Raw genomic sequence first — 20,234 nt, forward strand, 5'->3', positions numbered from 1 at the left:
CCACTATTTACATCTCAAGTAACCAGGACTCATCTTTTACAGAAGTTATATATGTTTCTCTGACACTTGGGCGGAGACCGCCTGCACAACATTTTGATTTCGATTGCGTGTGTATCTTTACATGGTGAAGATGACAAAGTGGCTTTTAAAAAATCCACTTTAAAACTGAAGCAAGGCAGCAAACACAAACGTTTCTGTTAAAGGGTAACTACCGTTTTTTTTTAACCTTTTTTTAACCTATTTCCCTATGTTTTTGTGTCCAAGTGACTGATGGGAACAACAATCTTTGACATCGGTCCAGTATTAAGCGAGATCGCTGCAGTCGGCAGCGGAGAAACAAGCTACAATGTGAGTTAATAGGGCAGGTGTCCAGCTTGTATTTACCTTTACAAAAGTGCTAGTTTTGCCGCTGACAGGCTCAGATTAATATTCCAAGTGTCTGACAACATTATGGGAAGGATCCCTTCAGAGATAGACCTTTTTAAAACCTCTTTGAGACCTTTCTTGTAAATCGGTCAACTATGTGTTTATTTCAAACGATACTAGAGTTGTGATGGTTGGAAAAGTGGAAAGATGACCCAAACGGCTTTTTATAGTTTATTTTATTTCATTTTTGACTTTGATTGAATTGTATTTGACGCTGCTAAAATTGCTGTTAATTTACATGGAGTCTGGTGGCTTTAGCAAACGCAATTTCGCGGATGTTTTTATGTTTAAAAAAAGGATCTTACTCTTTAACAGAAAGGTCGACCACCTTAGAAATCCTTTCCATAATGTTGTCAGACACTTAGAATATTAATCTGAGCCTGTCGCCGGCAAAGCAAGCACTTTTTAAAAGGTAAATACAAGCTGGACAATTGTCCTATTATTATAATATATTCTGGGATCGGTTTTCATGCTAATCGAATGCGTCTCTAGCTTTAAACAAGCGACCGCAAACCGGTGGTTAGCTGCTGATGCTACTGTCTTTATAATCTATTGTTTTAATAAACTGTCTGTACACTTACAAAGTTCTCAATGCTTCGGTTTACATGTAGGGACCCTCATTATGCTACCATTGAAGTGTGGTGCTATTTTGAGCCTTGTTAGTGGTGTAGAAATAACGATTTACCCTCTGCCCCGAAAGGTAGCGTTAGCAGCTAACCACCGGTTTTCCAACCACCGGTTTGCGCTAGCTTGTTTCAAGACGCATTCGATTAGCATAAAAACAGATCCCAGAGAACGGTCGACTCGGTACACATGTTATTAACCCCTAGGTTCATTTTGCACCGGAATTATCCTTTAAGACATTTTTTAAAAAGCTGCTGAGAGCAACTTTTACCAAGTAACTGAGAGCACTCCTAAGCTAAGAGAAGGGGTGGCGTTGACTTTATTGCTATAGATGGCATCATGTTTTCTGAATGAACTCACTACGTCTACAGTGATTGGCTGACATGTTGACGGGTCTATGTCACTCAGTCATCGTCTCTGATATCATTGGAATGTTTCAACTTTGTGAGCTGATTGGATTTTTATTAACTCACCGTAGGGCTGAAGGATTTGGGGGGGGGGGGTAAATTAAATTGCTTTTTGTCTGTCAGATATTGCGATTCCGATTCGCGTTTTCGTTTTTTTAGCTACATATTGGACCTTCTACGATCACGTTAAATAACGTAATAAAAATAAATGAAAGATCCTCTAAAATAGGGACATTTCTTTCAACAATCTGTGATCTGTAACACGATTCCAGCATGCATGCATCGTTTGAAAAAAAAAAAAAACAGAGGAATACAAAATGTCAAACCAAATGTTACACCAAACATTCAACTAAATAGTCACATCGCTAATCGCATTCTTTCAAATCGCGTTTTCATTTGAAAACGATTAATCGTTCGGCCCTTACTAACCTATTATCAAAATTAATTTGATTAAATCTTCCCACCTCAAAGGGAAAGGAAATAAATACAAAACAAGCAAAACATATTCATCTTCATACTTGAACGTGACCAAATATATTCCAGGCACCAGGAAATAAGCTACAATAGACAGAAACGCTTCTGTCAGTTCACATACTGTAGTTCACCCGGACCGTCAGCCAACTCTTCTGCGGCTCCTTGTTGCTAGGCAACAGACAGGGTGTCTTACAGTAGGCGGACTGACGCTGCTGATGTCAAACTCTCGTCCGGTAACAAACCAGGTGTGCACACCAAACACACTGACCTGTGGTGAAGAGGTGCTTGATGGGATTGACAGTGGCTGCAGGGGACGACTGCGCTCTTCCCAGAGGTCTATGGGGCAACAAGGACTGGAACACACCCAGCTGCTGCAAGGCCTGATGGGAAGGGAGAGGGAGGGAGAGAAAAAAAAAAAAAAAAAAAGTTGTGATTCATAGCAGGATGAATCCGGGATCAGTCCATTCACTGCAATGGAGGTGGAGGTGTGTGTATGTGTGTGTGTGTGTGTGTGTGTGTGTGTGTGTGTGTGTGCTTGTTGAAAACAGGGCAGCATACTTAACACAAACACCCCTTCCCTCTCTCCCCATCATCATCATCATCATCATCATCATCATCATACACACACACACACGCACACACACACACACAGCGCAATGACTACATTTCTAAATGTTCATAAACATCAGCCCATAAAAACATGGCAACACACATACTGACTGATTTAACAGACCGATCGTTTGATTGATAACACTTTATCGGACCATGACGACAACTATTACATTTGTGTTTAGTTCTCATGGAACTTTTCCTGAAAACTTGACTGATCATCAACCTGAAAGAGTGATTTTAAGGTTTGTTCAAATTCTGCAGACAAACTCTCTCTCTCACACACACACACACACACACACACACACACACACACACACACACAAAACAAAAAACACACACACACACACACACACACACACACACACACACACACACACACACACACACACACACATTCTGTAGTGTCTATATATAGGGAGTGTTGCTGTGCTCCCTGCTGCGAACTGTATGACTCATCATGTGTGGGTGGACACTAAACACACACTCTTCAAGACATACAGACGTACAGGAAGACACACAGCAACGAGTCCAGTGGTTGAGTCACCAGCTGGTGATGTCACTGAAGCGTCAGCAATTGTGTGTGTGTGTCAGTCTTGTGTGTTTGCTGCTGCTCAAGTTCCAGTGGACACCCAGCGGCGAGGCTCTCTCATACCGTATATAATACATGTATATGTATATATATATACACACACATACATACATGCATGCATGCATGTATGCATGTATGCATGTATGCATGTATGTATATATATATATATATATATATATATATATATATATATATATATATATACACACACACACACACACGTCACACAAAATGAAATGTGCAATTCATTTATATTCAAATCCCACCCTTTTCTGTTTCTGTAAAATGTCAAAGCTTTTCTTTTAATGACTCATCCTGTACTTGAAATAAAATCATTCAGTTATACAGACTGATCCATTCATCCTGAAGCACAAACGCCCCTCCCCCCCCCCCACAGTGAACACGGGTCAGAGCGGTCTATTTGGGCGTGAGGAGGCAGGAGAAAGAAAAAAGAAGCATTGAAGCGTGTAGGCTATGTGTGGGAGACATCTCTGTCAGCACTCCTGCTGATCTTTAACCCTCGTGCTGCCTTCCCGTCGACCATCAACTGGTTGTCCTTCCTGGGCACTTTTTTTCGACCTTTTTGTCCCTTTTTTTACAATGCTTTTGACGCTTTTTTTCAACACTTGAAAATAAATAAAAATCATGGTCAATAAACCTAATTTATATGGCATTATACCACATTTTTGAGTTAAAAAAAAAGCAGAAATTATGAATTAGTTTGACTATTAGTTAAGATTAGAGGATGGTGAGTGGATCACAGACTGTAAAAGTTTAGTCAGGATACGGTTTCGAAACAATTTAAACATTTTTGTAAAAAGAATTGAATAAAACACCCAAAACTAAATAAAACACCCAAAATTGAATGGGTTTAGTGGTCCTGTTGTTGTCTGTGGTCTGTTGTCTGTCTGTCTGTCGGTCTGTCTGTCGGTCTAATGAGCTGTATGGTGCAAGATGAATTTCCGAAAGGATCAATAAATGTCTATCTATCTATCTACAACGTACATCCATGTCATTTTTGGGCAATTTGGTTAAAAGAAACCCATATGTCTGGTATTAAAAACTTTGAAAACAACACAAGGGTTAAAAGAGGACTCCTTTTAGCAATGCATTACTAGAACATTGTTGGTCTTGTAATGGACAGTTAAAAAAAAAAAAAAAAGAAGGATTCAAATCGATGCAGCAGAACAAGAGATATGCATTCCATTTTTTTTTCTCCTTATTGCCTACATTATCCACAAAGTATTCCTGATCAACGGAAGTACATTTCCAGTGCTGTTCCTCTGAAGAAGGGAGCAGAGCACAGTAACAGAAACCCCAGTGATAGGCAAACACAATGCAGCTCAGGATTTCTATGGGGGGGGAGAAATGGTGCGAGGGTGGAAAAAAAAAACACCTGAAGCCATTTCAAGGTTTGGACTTAAGTAACAGTCCAACCGTTGATGAGTCAGATCGCTAACACAGAACAACATCTGTAACAGAGCAAAACACAGTGAAACAGAAAACAGCGAGAGGTCGGCTGATGATGCATTTGTGTGACTCATCCCTCTGTGGGATGATTCTGCGTAACCAAAATGTCCTGAGATGAAGACTGGCCTGAGACCTTACAGCAGTGCTTTCCTATCTTTTTTTTTTTTAAACTGACGTACCCCAACATTCCAATCTGACGGGCCCCTAAATCGACCCCACCCATCATGTTCTAAATGCGTTCATTTGAACTGATTTTTAAGTAGCTGCTACAGGGTTTCTACAGGTTTCATCAAGTCAAATTTAAGACTTTTTAAGACCATAATAACCCCTTTTCCGCTAAAGCCCACAATGGTCTCCTAAGCCCCTCCCCCCCACAAGGGAGACTGAATGCGTGTGCATGAGCAGTGATTGACATGCAGTTAGACCCCCGGCCCTGATTGGTGCATCTGAACAGGGAGCGGTGGATTTTTGCAAATCACACTACAGGCTGTAGGGGGTGCCAGAGGAGGCGGATTTCTTTTTTAATGACCTGCTTCATGTAGTTCTACTGGAACATAGGGTCAGTTTCAGCAAATATGACAGAAGGTTAGTTTGATGTCTTACCTACTGCACCTTTAAGACCTATATCATGACATCAATACGATACTTGGCAGAACTGGCTAATGGCTGTGGTTTGACCCTTCACAGCAGTTAGATGTTGTTGTTTTTTTTGGCCATACACCGAAATTTTAGTTGAATTGTTTTCTTGCGTAGGAAGTAGTAGGCTTCAAATGCAACTGGCTTTAACAAAGCCCTAAATTAATATTGAAACTGAACCGTTTTTATGTCTGTGGTACAAATCCGAAAGAGCCTCGCGCCAAAAAAGACGCAAGCTGATTGGCTGCAATATAAGTTGCACGTTGGTCTCATTTGTCGTCGTATGCAGCAAATTACAGTATATTTAGACTACAAAAGAAAGAACTACAACACCACAGAGTCAAAAAGAGAAGAAAAAAAAAAACTTTCTGAAGCGCTGCGGGAGCATTTCAATGAGCATTGGAGGTAGGAAAATTAAAAAGGAGAATTCCGGTTGATTTGTTGTTTGTAAATTTGGAGCGCTGTCAGTAGCGAGAAAAACGAAAACAATCGGTGCTGCCTACAACGTGTCATCCTCCTGCTACAGTTTGCACCCAGGAGGCTGAAACAGGGCAAGTTTTAAACGTGCTTTTAGCCTCTTAACATTCGAAATGTCATTAAAAGTTCCTACCCATGTGAAGTGATTCCTCCCGATTGAACACCGTGAAACTGACTGCAGTAGATGTGAAAGAAATGCATAAACGTTGTGCTAATTCACACGTCTGTTTAGTTCCGGTGTTGAGACGGCAGTAAGACGAGGGACCGTCTACAAACTACAACACCGAAAAGAGATACAACAAAAATATTTTCAAAAATAGGCACATGCTTATTTTTTAATGATTAGTACAATTAAGTACACTCACTGCACGTAATAGGATAGCACTACAACCAGGCAGAGCAACGAAGAAGGTAGCAGAGCTAGTTGATAGATTCAACTTTTGCCGTATCCGGTTGGAAAAACTCTGAATACATCTTCCTTTTTTAAGAATGATTTCTGTGCCGTTCTTTGTTCTTTTCTCAAAGAAAAGCTTAACTCCAAGTCTTCCAGAAGACCGCTGTTACCAGCAGCAGCAGCCATAAGCCCCGCCCACCGACTCTATGCACGATGTGATTGGCCTGACCAGAATTTGGTTTTTCCAGCTCGCAAGCCAACAGAGAGAGTGCCTAGACCCCCCCCGGCTACAAAATAAATTTGCTTCCACTAGGGTGCGTCTAGATTTCTAGGCTAACAACTAGCAGGAGATGATTTATAATTGAGGTAAGTTTGGAGACAATACCTTATTTCATCATTAAATTAATAAATATTTTTTGTTGTATCTCTTTTCTGTGTTGTAGTTTGTAGACGGTCCCTAAGCACTCGTCTTACTGCCGTCTCAACACCGGAACTAAACAGAGGTATGAATCAGCACAACGTTTATGCAAAGCGCTCAAAGCGCTTTAACATAGTACAGGAACCACTCACCATTCACAGGTGCCACCTGCTCATCAGGTAAACATTCACACACATTTACACTCCGATGGCGCAGCATCGGGGGTAACTCGGGGTTCAGTGTCTTGCCCAAGGACACTTCGGCATGGAACTGCAGGGTCAGGGATCGAACCACCAACCTTCCGATTGACAGGCGACCTCTCTACCACTTAGCCACAGCCGCCCCCCCATATTCACTGTGTTCACTCAGAAAATCACTTCACATGGGTAGGCACTTGTAATGACATTTCGAATGTTAAGAGGCTAAAAGCACGTTTAAAACTTGCCCTGTTTCAGCCTCCTGGGTGCAAACTGTAGCAGGAGGATGACACGACGTTTTTCTCGCTACTGACAGCGCTCCAACAACAGAGCTACGTGTTGAAATCGACCGGAATTCTCCTTTAAGACCTGTTTAAAATTATGCAAGACCTAGACACAGTACTTGAGCTAATTTAAGACTTTTTAAAGACTCAAATTTGATTGATTTGTCAGTCTTACAATTGTTAACATTTAAGTTTAAGTAAGGATTTCTTTGAAGTCGTACTAATACGCCTTGGAGAGGCAGAAGCTTTTCAACCATTTCTTTTACTTTTGGCTCACTATTTCAAATGACTATCTTAGAATATCAGCAGGTGTGAGTGAGTGGGTGGAGCTGTTGAGAAACACTGGGACTTTTTTTCAGTAAAAAAAAAACAAAGAAAAAAACAAAGCCCATTCAGAGAGAAGCGCTGCGTTCACACACAAACCTGCGTGTAGCTCCCCCTCTCCTCTTCGTCGCACTCCCTCAGCTGGATGAGCTCGTCTTCCTCTTCCTCTTCATCCAGCTCGCTCTCCGTACTCTCCCCCTTCACGCGCATGCCTCCGTGCTCCTCCTCGCCCTTGACGTGCACAACGGCGTGCTCCGAGGAGGGCGTGCTGTCGTCTGAGCCCTCCTTCTGAAGCCTGCATTTGGTACGAATAACACGGAAGACTTAAAGACAACATGCAGACGTTTACAATTAAGTACGTAGCAAATAGGATAGAATCCAAAACGTGAATCTGTCATTAGTCTAGATCGACGACCGTTCATTTACTGGATGATCGCCGGAAAATCCGGCGCCGCTGGTTGTCCCTCGCCTTGCCAAACTGTGTTTGTTATCGGGAAACGACAGCTGATTTGGAGCTAGCGAGCTACACGCTGAAAATGGCAAGTTTTGAAGAAAATTTGGATGGTGCAACCAGGCAGGCCTGCTTGGTTGTTTCGGGGAACGATTGTAAAGATTTACCGAGAATATGTTTACAGCATTTCCTCTCTAACTGGGACGTTTAGGACCGATTGGCGGGGATTTGACGAAATACACACAGCGATACACTGGTAAGAGCAAATAACCAATATCCAGCTGATTGAAATAGCTCACGTTGCTGTATTGTGTGAATACTGCATGTGGCGTTTTCTTTTGCGCCGTGCAAATGTTCCACCAAAACAAGTTCCTTCCCCGAGACTATTTTGCAGAGCCGCCGCCGTTGCGTCCGGAGTTTAGCGCCGCCCAAGGCGATTGTGCTTGGTTTAAAAGAAATGCAAACAGTGGCCGGGTTAGCTCAGTGGGTAGAGCAGGCACACATATACACACACATATAGAGGTTTATTCCTCGACGCGGAAGGTCCAGGGTTCGAGTCCGACCTGTGACAATTTCCTGCATGTCTTCCCCCTCCCCCACCTCTCATATCTATGTCCTATCCATTAAAGGCAGAAAATGCCCTAAAAATAATCTTCAAAACAATGCAGTGTCATTTTTTCTCCCCACCTGTGAAGGCTCGCCCCTTCGTCGTCCTCCTGCATGTCATTGGTCTCTGTTAGCTCCTCCTCTGTCTCCTCCGGGTGGGTGGGCGGCGGCCTGGGAAGCTCCGTCCCCTTGGATAGCATCTGCACACACAAGGAGATGTTAGTGCGTGAACGTGTGCATGTGTGAAAGTGTGTGCGTTTGTGTGTGTGAACGTAGAAGCTGTGCAATTATCCAATAATCCGAAGGGGAGGTGTAAAACTTCAACGGGAAAAGTATTAAGGGGAAACTTCACAGAACAGATGTTTTCACTGTTGATTTGTGTCACTGTTTTACTTTTTTTTAAGTTCTATCAATGCAAAAACTTTCCAAAAAGTCAAGGAGCAATCGTGTCCACCAAAAACGTCTGTGATTATGATTTTTAGTTTTCCATAACCGAGCAGCCCTATCAACATGTACTGTACCTTGTAGTGTTTCTCCAGGAAGTGCTGGTGTTGCTGCTGGACCACCAGCTGCTGCAGGGCCTGGGGGGACTGGGGCAGAGGTGCACTCTGGGTCCGAGCCAGCGGCCGATGGCGAGGCAACTTGTTGACGGCCCGCATGCTGCTGGGCACGCCTCTCTCCGCCGTAACCAGCGGCGACTGGCTGTACATGGGGACTAAGTGGGTGGAGGGTCATAGCAGAAAGAGAAATGGGTTGGATACTATGGGTGGACACTACCGTGTAGTTGTGCGTGTGTGTGTGTGTGTGTGTGTGTGTGTGTGTGTTTGTGTGTGTGTGTGTGTGCATGCATATGTGTGTGTGTGTGTGTGAGGCTTACTGAGCCATGTATGCTAGGATCCCCATTTGTTGCATTTATATCACTAAAACAAACATGATAGCTTAAATAAAGATTACAGGTGCTTTGGATTTATCCAGTACCCATACTTTGTGAAAGACTTAGGTGTGCGTATTTGGAGAGGGGGGGGGTTCATTCCTCAAGAAAATGTGGCATTCTTCAATACAAACATTTCTCCACACATTTTGCGTCTCTTTGTAGTCGCGTTTTCTCTTTTTGGTCATTTTTGTTTTCTTTGGAATTGTTTTTGGGTCTCTGTGGTCACTTGGCATCTCTTTGTAGTCGGTTTGTGTCCCTTTTTGGTAGTTTTGGGTCTCTTTTTCACATTGTTTTGGACCATAATTATTACAATGTCTGTGTCTAAAACGTTGGAAAAGCTAGAGCAGATAATGAATAAATAACACTCAAAAAGCCTAAAGATAAAACTTAGATCTGAGAAAAGTCTTTTAGTTACATTCATTCGGCTTAGGCTTAGTGCCCAAAAATGGCTCGGGTAAATTGACATTAATGTTTGCATCCTCCTTAACCCAACACTTAAGAAATCTAGTCAGGTTGGACCTGTCAATAATGAGCTTGGCAAGTGATGTCCCTTTGCATCCAGACATACTGAGGACATGTCAGGTCAACGTCACACAAATGATCTAAAGGCTCAAGAAGATCATTTTGCTCCGGGTTTATTAGCTTTTTAAGGAGTAGGTCATTTAAAACACATAACAATATTGCTTTGCCCAATGTTGTCTTTCTTTCATGATCATTTCTTGAAGTATAATTCACATTGACATGAAGTAATATTTATCGAAATTATGAAAATTATGAAAATTAAGAGCATACAGCGGAACACTGTCTGTCTGTCTGTCTGTGTGTCTGTGTGTGTGTGTGTGTGTGTGTGTGTGTGTGTGTGTGTGTGTGTGTGTGTGTGTGTGTGTGTGTGTACCAGCTAGCATTGCAGTCTGTTGTCTGGCCTGCTCCAGCAGTAGTACATGTTGCAACAACGAGGAATGGGCAGAATGAGAGGTGGGGGGCGATGTCTCTACCTCATGGCCCACCCCTGCAAAAAAAACAACATTATTAATTCAATTCAGTTAACTTAAGAAGGGGACAGTGCAAATTAATAATAATAATATAATAATTAAAGCAAAATAACTTAAATGCTGAGCTATGGTAAAGCTTACCTGCAGGTAGGGACGATGTGGAGAGAAACTTCCCTGTTAGAGCTCCGCCCCCTCGCAGTGATTGGATGGCTTGCCGCTCAGCCTCTTGCTGGTTAGACAGTGCCTGGGAGGGCTGTAGAGAAGGGGGGTGGGGCGGGGGGGCATAACCAAAGTTACCACACAGACAAGTCTAGGTAACCACCACACAACCATTAGTGTGTTGATAAAATCAACTAGTAAAAAGGATCATTCCAGCCGAGAAATGTGAAGCCTGACCTGTGTAGTTCTGGGTAAAATACTATAAACTAAAGTTTAAAAAAATGACTGAAAACTCTGAGTGGTGAATATGCCATGAATTTGCAACAGTAACTAAGGGCTAAGTGGGAAGTGTCCCGCCCACTGAGGACAGAGAGAATAGAAGCAGTAACCCTACATTGTATCTACTGAGAAGACTTAATGTTTTCTATAGGAGCTAGTGTTGGATATTTACAGTATGCGGTATTGTGTGCCTATGTTTTTCTGTAGGTCAGGAGTCAGCAACCTTTAATATCAAAAGAGCCATGAAAAAAAATAAAATAATCTGTCTGGAGCCGCAAAACATATTTGAGCCTTGAGGGTAACAGCCTAATGAATCCAAATTAGCAATTGTGATGTTTGTTGTCATTTTTGACCATTTGATCCAATTCTTAACTGTACATTTGCTCTGGATTCTGCAGCAGTTCAAAAATCGCTCTCTACTTTGCAGTGTGCATGTTCTGTAAATGTCTTTTAATAAAATTCTTTGGATTTTGAAAACTCAAGCCCGCAATGACTCACTGGCTTGGTTTGACTGAAATGTTATGTCGCCTGAATGGAAAATGTTTGAATGACTTTAGGCCTACAATTATGATGAATGAAAACTAAAATGTTGAGAAAATAACCATTATTTATCACTTTTTATGAAAGACACAGGTAGCCACTTGCGAGGGGCGCAGGTTGCAGACCCCTGGTGTAGGTGTGTGTGTGTGTGTGTGTGTGTGTATGTGTGTGTGTGTGTTGTGTTGCGTTGTGTTGACCCACCGTGATGTGTGTGTTGGCAGGGAGCCCCAAGGAGATATTCGGCAAGGAGGGCGAGGTGTAGAGATTCAGAGGACTTAATGTCCCATCAGCCCCCAGCGTCTGATGAAGAGATCTCAGCTGCAGACAGACGGACGGACAGACAGACAGACAGACAGGCACACAGGCAGACTGGTTAGTTGTGTCTTGCTGTGTGGAGTCCTAGCAGTGATTGAGAAGGTGATCTGATAAAACACTAGCTCTTATCCCTCTCAAACACATCTGCTAATAATCAAAGTTGTCCAGCCTTTTCATCCCACTTCATGTTTACACTCCACATTTCAGACTTCACTCCTCATATAAAAGCTAACCTGCACATATTGGAATTAATGATGATGCTTGTGAGCTGGCATTTACAAGCCTCAGTTTCCCTGTTAAATTACAAGTGGGAAGACCATTTCCCAGAAATGATGTTCCTGTGCAGCACTTAAATTCTGAGTCTTGCTTACCGGCTATACTGTACTTCCACATTGCGTTCTTAAGGAAGTTATTTGATTAGTTGGATTACAGTTAGACCCATAATAAAGACCTCCAAAGTGAGTTATGCCCCATCCTCCTTCAAGCGTGCCATCATTCAACCTAGACCAGTTTCAGTTGATATATATTTAAGGATGCCAAACGTATGCCCAAAAAGAATTAGTAAAGTGAGACAGAGGTCTTCATCATCTGTCCACAAATTCCACCGGTGGTTTAGCCATTTTTCTTGGGCCTCTGTGTTTTTAAATGTCCATACGCGTCCAGTCAAGTGGCAGTTTACATCCATGTCTGTGCAGACTTACATAATATATGTGGTGAAGACTAAAAAAAGGAAATCGTTTGTGTGCGTTTGTACCTCAGTCTGTATGTTGGGGACCGACCCTGTGTTGCCATTGGAGATTGCCGAGTTGGAACTGTTGGGGCTGCTGGGACCTGAACCTGGAGCGCTACTACAGAGAGAGGAGACTGGTCGAGAGACACAGACACACACACACACACACACACAGTAAAAGAGAGAGGGAGAGGAATTCATCTTCAGGTTAATTCATGTCTCATGTACAGTATTATTAGAATAGATTTATATACGGTGAGTTTACACATTACACACACTGAACACACTATTGCGGAGTTTTTCCCGTCTATTTTCTTTCTATTTCTTTTAGAATGAAAAACATTGTTAATTAATAACATTTTATTTTGCCTTTATTTTTACAGGCAAGTAATTAAGAACAAGTTCTTATTTACGATGGCAGCTTGACATTGCGATGGCGTGTATGTGTGTGTGTGTGTGTGTGTGTTCACCTGATATCTCTACGGCTCTCTTCTTAAAGGTGCTGATAACGGTCCCATCCTTCCTGCGAAGGAGCGGAGAGCTCCGCCTCTCTGCCACCTTCTGCTTCAGCCGTGAACGCACCTTCAGGTTGGGCTCTGAGACTGCGGTTTAGGGAGAGAGGAGGAATGAAAATGGCTCAGCTTGGTGCTAAAAAAACAAAATAAAAAATCCATGATCCCTGGCATGGATCAACATAGTACAGTCTTGTTTGGAAGATATAAAAAAAAATATATACCTTTCATGTCAATGTAGTAGTTTTTCTGTATTGTTAATTTTGAGTTTTTTTTTTTTTTAATCTTGTGTTATTTGTTTCATCGTGTTGCGAGTAGTGTTTTGTTTGGCAGAGTATTTCATGGGGTTATTTTAAGGTTGTCTGGTGATTTGCCAACAGGAGACGTTGTTAGGGGCGGATAGAGGAGCACAGGCTTTCTGCTAATCCTACGTTACCTTCTGGCTGGCTGGTTTAATTGGTGGATGAGCAGCCACGGCATGTGTATTCTAAGGTAGTTTTAATCTAAAAGGCCAAGGTGAAGAACGAGGAGCAGGAGGAGGAGAAGCGTGCAGGATATATCGGTTCAAGCTGCCTTAACAGTATCCAGCAGTCCTGAATCCAGGAAGACCTGGCTGTTCTGTCATAGCTTACCCTTTGACTATGTGGGATCGGGACAGCGAAATGACATGACAGTGACATATCTGACTGAGCCAGACTCGAACATGAGCATGAAGGGATTTTGCACAAATCCTTTAAATGGAATGCGGGGGGCGTCCCGGGGGAGGCGGGGGGAATGGGTGGGTGTGTCCCGGTCGGGGGGCCCACAGCACCCACCGGTCGTGGGTGAACACCACCCGCTGTGACGGCTCCAGGCCTGCAACTCTCGTTAGACGGGCGACACGCAGGGGACAACGAAGGGGAGCAGGCTGCCTCAAAAGACCGGAAAAAGAGTTGAGGGCAGCGACGTGGGAATAGGATACTAAGATAAGTAAAGGGAGTAAGTAGATGTGAAGTGGTAGAGGGTGTAAAAGCTCGCTGACGCTTCACACACGGGTAGCTAGCAGGAGAGAGGTGCAGGCCTGGGCTTTGTCAGCGCGGCGTGGTAGTAGTCCACCAGCCAAACGGTACTGCTGGTAAGGTGCTGTGGGCTGCAGCAGCGTTCGCCAATTGAGCTCACAGCAAGCCGGGTTGTGGAGGAAGGCAGGCCAGGGCAGCTACACAGGCAGCTGACTCCGCCACAGTATTACCAATTTGCAATTGCCTCCATTTTGTAAACGCCCATATTTGAGTTATATCGTGATTTCGCATAAAGTCTCGAGTATTTGAGGAACATTGCGTGTTGGAGAGATTCTGTCGTTTTAATGTCTGTGTATGGAGTAACCAATAGCACACCTGTTGTATGGCGAGTCGCTCAACCAATCAGCGGCGTCTCTATGTGTGTGTAAGGGCTAAGGCTCAACCAAGCGCGCAGCTCATCAATATTCATACCATACCATATTTGGAAGAAAAGCTCTTGTTACAAATAGGGCCAAAACACAGGGATGCATAAGGGCCAATAAAATATCAACCAGGCCATTTTCAGCCCAACTAATGTTACATACCCCATTAGGAGACCATAAGGAACAGTGTGAAATACCCTATATAATCATTCTATCACCCCTTTAATATTTTACATTTATGGTATAAATCCATACATATTGATCATGTGAAAGGCTGCAGGGGCGCAAACACAGTATCCCGGGACACATGGGAGGATATTTAATAAGCATGACACCACAATTCTTCATTTCAGCAGAAATTGTCAAGACTACAGAACTACAGCCCCAAAAAGAATAGCCAAAGCGCAGTTCATCGGATTTGCATAAGTGCAGCTTAAAGAGCCTCAGTCTTGTAGCACAACATCAGGTACGCAGCCATCAAGTGACAACATTTTAAACCACCTCATGACGCGACCATAAGCTTAATATGCTAGCTAGCTACAGCTGATAAAGTCTGCCAGGGACAGTTGTCATTTCAACCAAAAGACTAGAAATAAGACGCCCGCTTTTGTCTACTCCTGTCTGTCTCCTGTATAAAATCAAGGACCGCAAAGTTTATAGGGGCGGGGTAAAAAAAATAAAAAATGGATACAGCATAGTATCGCGATACTATATTTAAACTACTGCCATCTATGCGTCATTTCTGCCTACCCCTTCTGACCAAGAACAGATCCAAATTCTCTTTCGTACCACAAGCCATAAAAGCCTTAAATCATTCAAAATGAGCTAGTCGCCCAGCTGGCCTGATCATACCCAAGGGTGCAGGGCTGTAGTACTCGAGTCTGGTCTTGAGTCCGGACTCGAGTCCGTTTTTCTACGGTCTCGGACTTGTCTCGGACTCGCTGGTATTCGGACTCGGACTTGTCTCGGTCTCGGCCACATGGTCTTGCCAAATATGGCTTTTGGTCTCGACCGAATCCAGGTGTCTTTACTCTTTACTATGTTCCCATATATAGTTTTCGCCGCCACCTATGTTTGTTTACTAGGAACATAATTAGGGTGACCATACGTCCCGGTTTGACCGGACAGTCCCGATTTTGAAGTTAATGTCGCCGACAAAAGCGTTAGACGCTAAAATGTCCCGGTTTTAGGAGGAGCGGCGTCAGCCGATTTTGCGCCCCGAATGTTTTGAGTGTAGCCCCGAATGTAACTTTGTCCAGTTTATTTTTCCGGACGCGAATACAACGGGCAGCTACGTCGGGGTCCGACCATGTTGTGTTGGTTGCTATCACCTAGCAACCGCCTCTACGTGAGGAAAGCTGTTAAAGCCGGGTGAAGTTTTCGGAGGAATCCTCGCCAAATCAGTGTAATACATTGATGCCATCAACACAAAGTTAAGGAGCGCAATACTAATGATTTAGTTTAAAGTTCCTGTGACGTGACGTTTCCAGTCTACGGTTCAGACTCAACCACACGGAGCTCTGAAGCAGACCTGTGCGTCTCTTGGTGTCCACTCTGTAAAATGCAGCGCAGCCTCAGGTTATAACGGATGCGCTCTACTGTTGACATGCTGCGGTAGATGTGTTGCGTTTGTGCTCCGTGTATTTCTGCAGTAGATTCGGTTTTCCACCTCCGATGTAGAGCAGCGTACGGCCACTTCTCTAGCTAAACTCTTTGTCTCATTCAGACACCCAAACAGGGCTCTGTGTCTGTCAGAAGGTCTGAGATCTACAGCAATCACGTAATGCACAGCAGACTATGGTGCAGGTAGATTTCTGAAATACAGTGACTTTATTCTTGTAATAGCCTATTAAACTTTATTTTTCTCAAAATCACGACTCCTCCAAATCACAGAGAACACAGATATACTGTATTTTGAGTGTGCACAAAGTTTTGGACATTGCTCAAACACATCTGAAATATTACAGTCCAGGGGTTTATTAATAGGCCTACATTAACAACAAAAGAGCAAAACAGGAGGGGGGAGTAAATGATTCCTAGTCTACATGTGTGCTGACTCAGATATAATTAGAAAAGTCCATCCAAAGGAGAATAAATATTACTGTTAGCCTTACTTCAATACATTCCATTATGTTTTTATATTTGGATTGTAATCTATTTTTCTTTTTACATAAAGATATTTGCAGAATACATTGATTACATACATCTAACTGTTATTATGAGGTATCACCATATATCATCATTCTGTCTTTACTTAAAAATCCTGGGTGTTGTGACACTGTTTTTGCTTTTAAATCAACAAATAATAACCCCAAATGACTGATAATGTCATGGACGCATTAGACTCTTTTTTTCCTGTCCTGGACTCGGTGCTGACTCGGACCTGAACCTTTTTGGACTCGGTCTTGTCTTGGACTCGAACCTCTCTGGACTTGGTCTTGACTTGGACTCGACTAGTCGTGGTCTTGGACTTGTCTTGGACTCGACAAAGGTGGTCTTGACTACAGCCCTGCAAGGGTGTATAGTGTATTGTAGTGTGTGATGAGTAGTCGCATTTTTCCACGCTCCCACCCTATTCGTCTTTAACTTTCAACCTCACGGCTAATTCCTGCTGTGAGAGCTAACTCAGGCCAGAGACACACTGGCCCTGTCAACATTGATGAAATATTTGCTAAATTCTGTGCTGAACTGTATGCCTCCGATTGCCCTCCCATTGCAGATGACACGCTTAATGATATAACCTTCCCCCAAATAGACGTTGAAACCACGAATGACTTGGGTGGTCTTATAACTGCTGCCGAGGTTCAAGGAGGCATTTCGGCACCGTGGCCTGCCGGACACCCTGTCGAAGGCCACTATCTCCATAATTCTTAAGAAGGGGAAAGATCCCCTGCTTTGCGGCAGCTACGGACCAAACTCACTCCTCAATGTGGACCTCAAAATTCTCTCAAAGGTTCTTGCACTCAACTGGTGATGCCCTCCATTATCTCGCTAGATCAGACAGGGCTCGCGCCTGGCCCACAGTCTTCCCACAACACTAGAGGCTCTCCCGCCCCCCCTACAACCTACGTTGGATTGAAGAGGCGCTCAACAATTTGAAGCTTGAGAAGCTTAGATCACTCAGAGGCTCTATCTCGACCTCACTAGAGACATGGGACCCTTTCCTAGAACTAATTGACTCCCTCAGCTTAACTGCTGACTTGGAGGACTGAGTTCCTTCTAGACTGCGCCACTCGACGTCACCGGCAAATTAATCCACTACTGTAACGTGAATATTTGTTGGACAAATCCAGATAAACAGTTGGTGGCACACTATTTCCAAATTTCCAGTGTTTTCCATGTGCAAAAACATGTAAACTAAACTAACATGGAACTATGGAAAATAAATGGAAATGCACTGCCTGATTCTGAAATGACATTGCATTTTTAATAGTAAACCTGTCACCGTTACCATTGCAGTGTGCCACGTGTTGCATTTACTGAGGATAGGGCTTAGATAACCAATTAGCTGGAGTGCAGAATACTGAGAAATACAGAGAGCTTTCCCTCACCGTGATAGGCTTAATTAGCATTGTGTTAACTGGTTTGGCAAGGGCTTGAATGGAATGTGCGTGCGTGCCTGTGTGCGTGCTACCTCTTCCCTTGTTACTCAGACTCACACATACACACCTAGCACCACACTCCACCTCCACAAAATCCTTTGTCAGCCTACTTTTACATTACAAGTGACAAATCAGATACGCATACACACACACACACACACACACACACATTTCCTCCCTCTGTCTGTGTGTGTCTCTCCTACCTGTCTTGCGGAGCGGGAAGTCGTCTTTGCCCTCGTAGTTTCCCAGCAGTGGGGGCAGTTTGTAGGAGGGAGGAGTTCCTGGAGTGTTACTCTGCGGAGGAGAGCCCTGCTCCAGGGAGATGTGCTGGGCTCCCCTGCACACACACACACAGACACACACACACACAGACACAGACACAGACACACACAGACACACACACACACACACACAGGAGAGAAAGTGAGAGTTAGCTGGTAAAACTGCTGTCGCATTGCCTTCTTTTTAGTTACAGTACATATAGGCTACATTTATCTCTCAAGAAACATGAGTTTTAATTAATGCTGTCATCCTATCCTTGCATATATACTGTACGTAGTATATAAGAGATAATGGAAAGTTACCTCCGTATAATTCCAGTTCATTCATTACCACTGTCTTATATTTCAAAGCGCAACTGTCAAGAAGAGAACCACTGAAGACGACGACACGCCATCATTATTTCTACGTCACTCTGGGTGCCACAAAACAGCGACATCCCACTCTCTCCTAGGGGTCGTCCTGCTTGCTGAAGGCAGTGTAGGACACGTCCATAAATACGGGCCTGCTTTACAAAGCCACTCACACACTCTCAGTGAGTATTAAAGCAGCTTGTTTGACTTTAGGTCAGACTGCAAAACTGTTGAAGCCTCACAAACTAGAGATCAGCTGCTCAGTGTCCTGTCAGGCGATGAGGAGGGAATCACACTCTCTGATCTGTGACTGAGAGACATTTGACCATTTACACAGTCCAGTTCACTGCAATCACTGTGTAACTGATAATACAGAAGATTGTGCATTTACACAGCCTGGGTCGGCCGTCAAGACGGTGCGGCCAAAAACACAGGTCTTTTCATTTATTGTGAATGGGGGTAGTGTGTTTAGGCTGCGGCGGTGGCTGCGGCAGGGGGGTGGGGGGGTGGGGACACGGAAAAAAACACAGCGGTGGACTGCGACGAAAAGTGGAGACGGATTCAACTTCTGAAGAAACGCAACCCAACGTCAGGCTGCGGTGGCCCAGTCACGTAACCGGAGATCAGACTTGTGGGTGTGTGTTTTGAGGCGGTGTGAGAGTCCTGTACAGGAAACAGGAAACAGGAAACATCACTGCCTCTATCGCCGCCGCGAGAAAGTTTTCAAAACGCCAAACACACAAGCACTGAACTGCCCGGGAGTTTGTGGAACAGCTGACTTTTGCCAAACGACAAAGCAGAGTCATCCGTCTCGCTCTCTTTTTGTTTCTCTCTTTCCCCCGTGAAATGAAGTTGCCTTCAAGTGCGGTCGGAAATGGCAAGATCTAGTAACACAACAGGACGTCACACAAATGGGCCATTTAAGTGACACTCCCACCGCTGCACAACCCTGCGGAAAATCGCCAGATTGCTTTTTTTTTGGGGTCTGAACGCAGCCTAACTCCACCTCTGGTACAGCAGCTGGCACTCTGCCAACGTAAAACTGGTCAGAAAGTGCCTTTTTCTCCCAGTTGAGCTTTGTCAAAATCACAACAACTTGGAAAGCGGGGAGAACACGGACGACTTTTTAGCGCCAGCTTCTTGATAGTACGTGCCATGGCGAAGTCCTCCGTGGGTTTAAGGGTTTAAAGCTCGTGTTGTTGCTGTTGGTTTGGGCGCCGTTGCTTCCGACGTCTCTCCTCTGTTGCCTGGTCAAAAACCACTGCAGCGGAGTGGGGGATGGGCAGTGATAACCTACGGAGCATACGCAGACGCGTAGCCGAGCCCACCCCGGTTAAGGTGTATACATGCACGAATACCCCGGTTACTTAAAGAGCCCCTATTATGCTTTTTTTTGTTTTTGTTGGTCTTTTACCATGTTATATATCGTTTTTTGGGTACGTAATAGATGTATAAAAGTACAGAAAAAAATTTAGCTTTCTTTCCCACAGACGGCACTTTTTCTCAACTGCCTGAAACGCCTCGGCCACATTCCTGTTTGAAATTCCTCAATCGGTGATGTCCCTGACTACGTTTGCATGCACATAATATTACGTTTTTTGCCCTTATTTTCCGAAAAAGACGATATTCTGACTAAGCGGTTTACATGGCTAATGAGAGTGAATATTCCACTAATATTCCCGCTTACATGTAGCCGTGCAAAATACGATTTTTTCAAAGTTTGGACTTTG

At 43.8% G+C, this 20,234-nt stretch overlaps 1 protein-coding gene across 1 annotated transcript in view; it reads right to left on the reverse strand.

Moving 5' to 3' along the window:
* The window catches only part of hdac5 (histone deacetylase 5), a 54,265-nt gene that overhangs the window by 14,266 nt on the left and 19,765 nt on the right, over positions 1-20,234 (reverse strand). Inside the window, exons 6-15 of the mRNA XM_039824699.1 lie at positions 18,076-18,209; positions 12,809-12,940; positions 12,363-12,472; positions 11,495-11,611; positions 10,457-10,568; positions 10,219-10,332; positions 8,911-9,104; positions 8,471-8,589; positions 7,432-7,627; positions 2,200-2,311 (exon numbers count right to left, since the gene is read on the reverse strand). Of these exons, the coding sequence (XP_039680633.1) occupies positions 2,200-2,311; positions 7,432-7,627; positions 8,471-8,589; positions 8,911-9,104; positions 10,219-10,332; positions 10,457-10,568; positions 11,495-11,611; positions 12,363-12,472; positions 12,809-12,940; positions 18,076-18,209 (1,340 nt within the window). The remainder of the gene's footprint in view (positions 1-2,199; positions 2,312-7,431; positions 7,628-8,470; positions 8,590-8,910; positions 9,105-10,218; positions 10,333-10,456; positions 10,569-11,494; positions 11,612-12,362; positions 12,473-12,808; positions 12,941-18,075; positions 18,210-20,234) is intronic.

Source organism: Perca fluviatilis, chromosome 15 (assembly GCF_010015445.1).
Source record: "Perca fluviatilis chromosome 15, GENO_Pfluv_1.0, whole genome shotgun sequence".
NCBI lineage: Eukaryota > Metazoa > Chordata > Actinopteri > Perciformes > Percidae > Perca > Perca fluviatilis.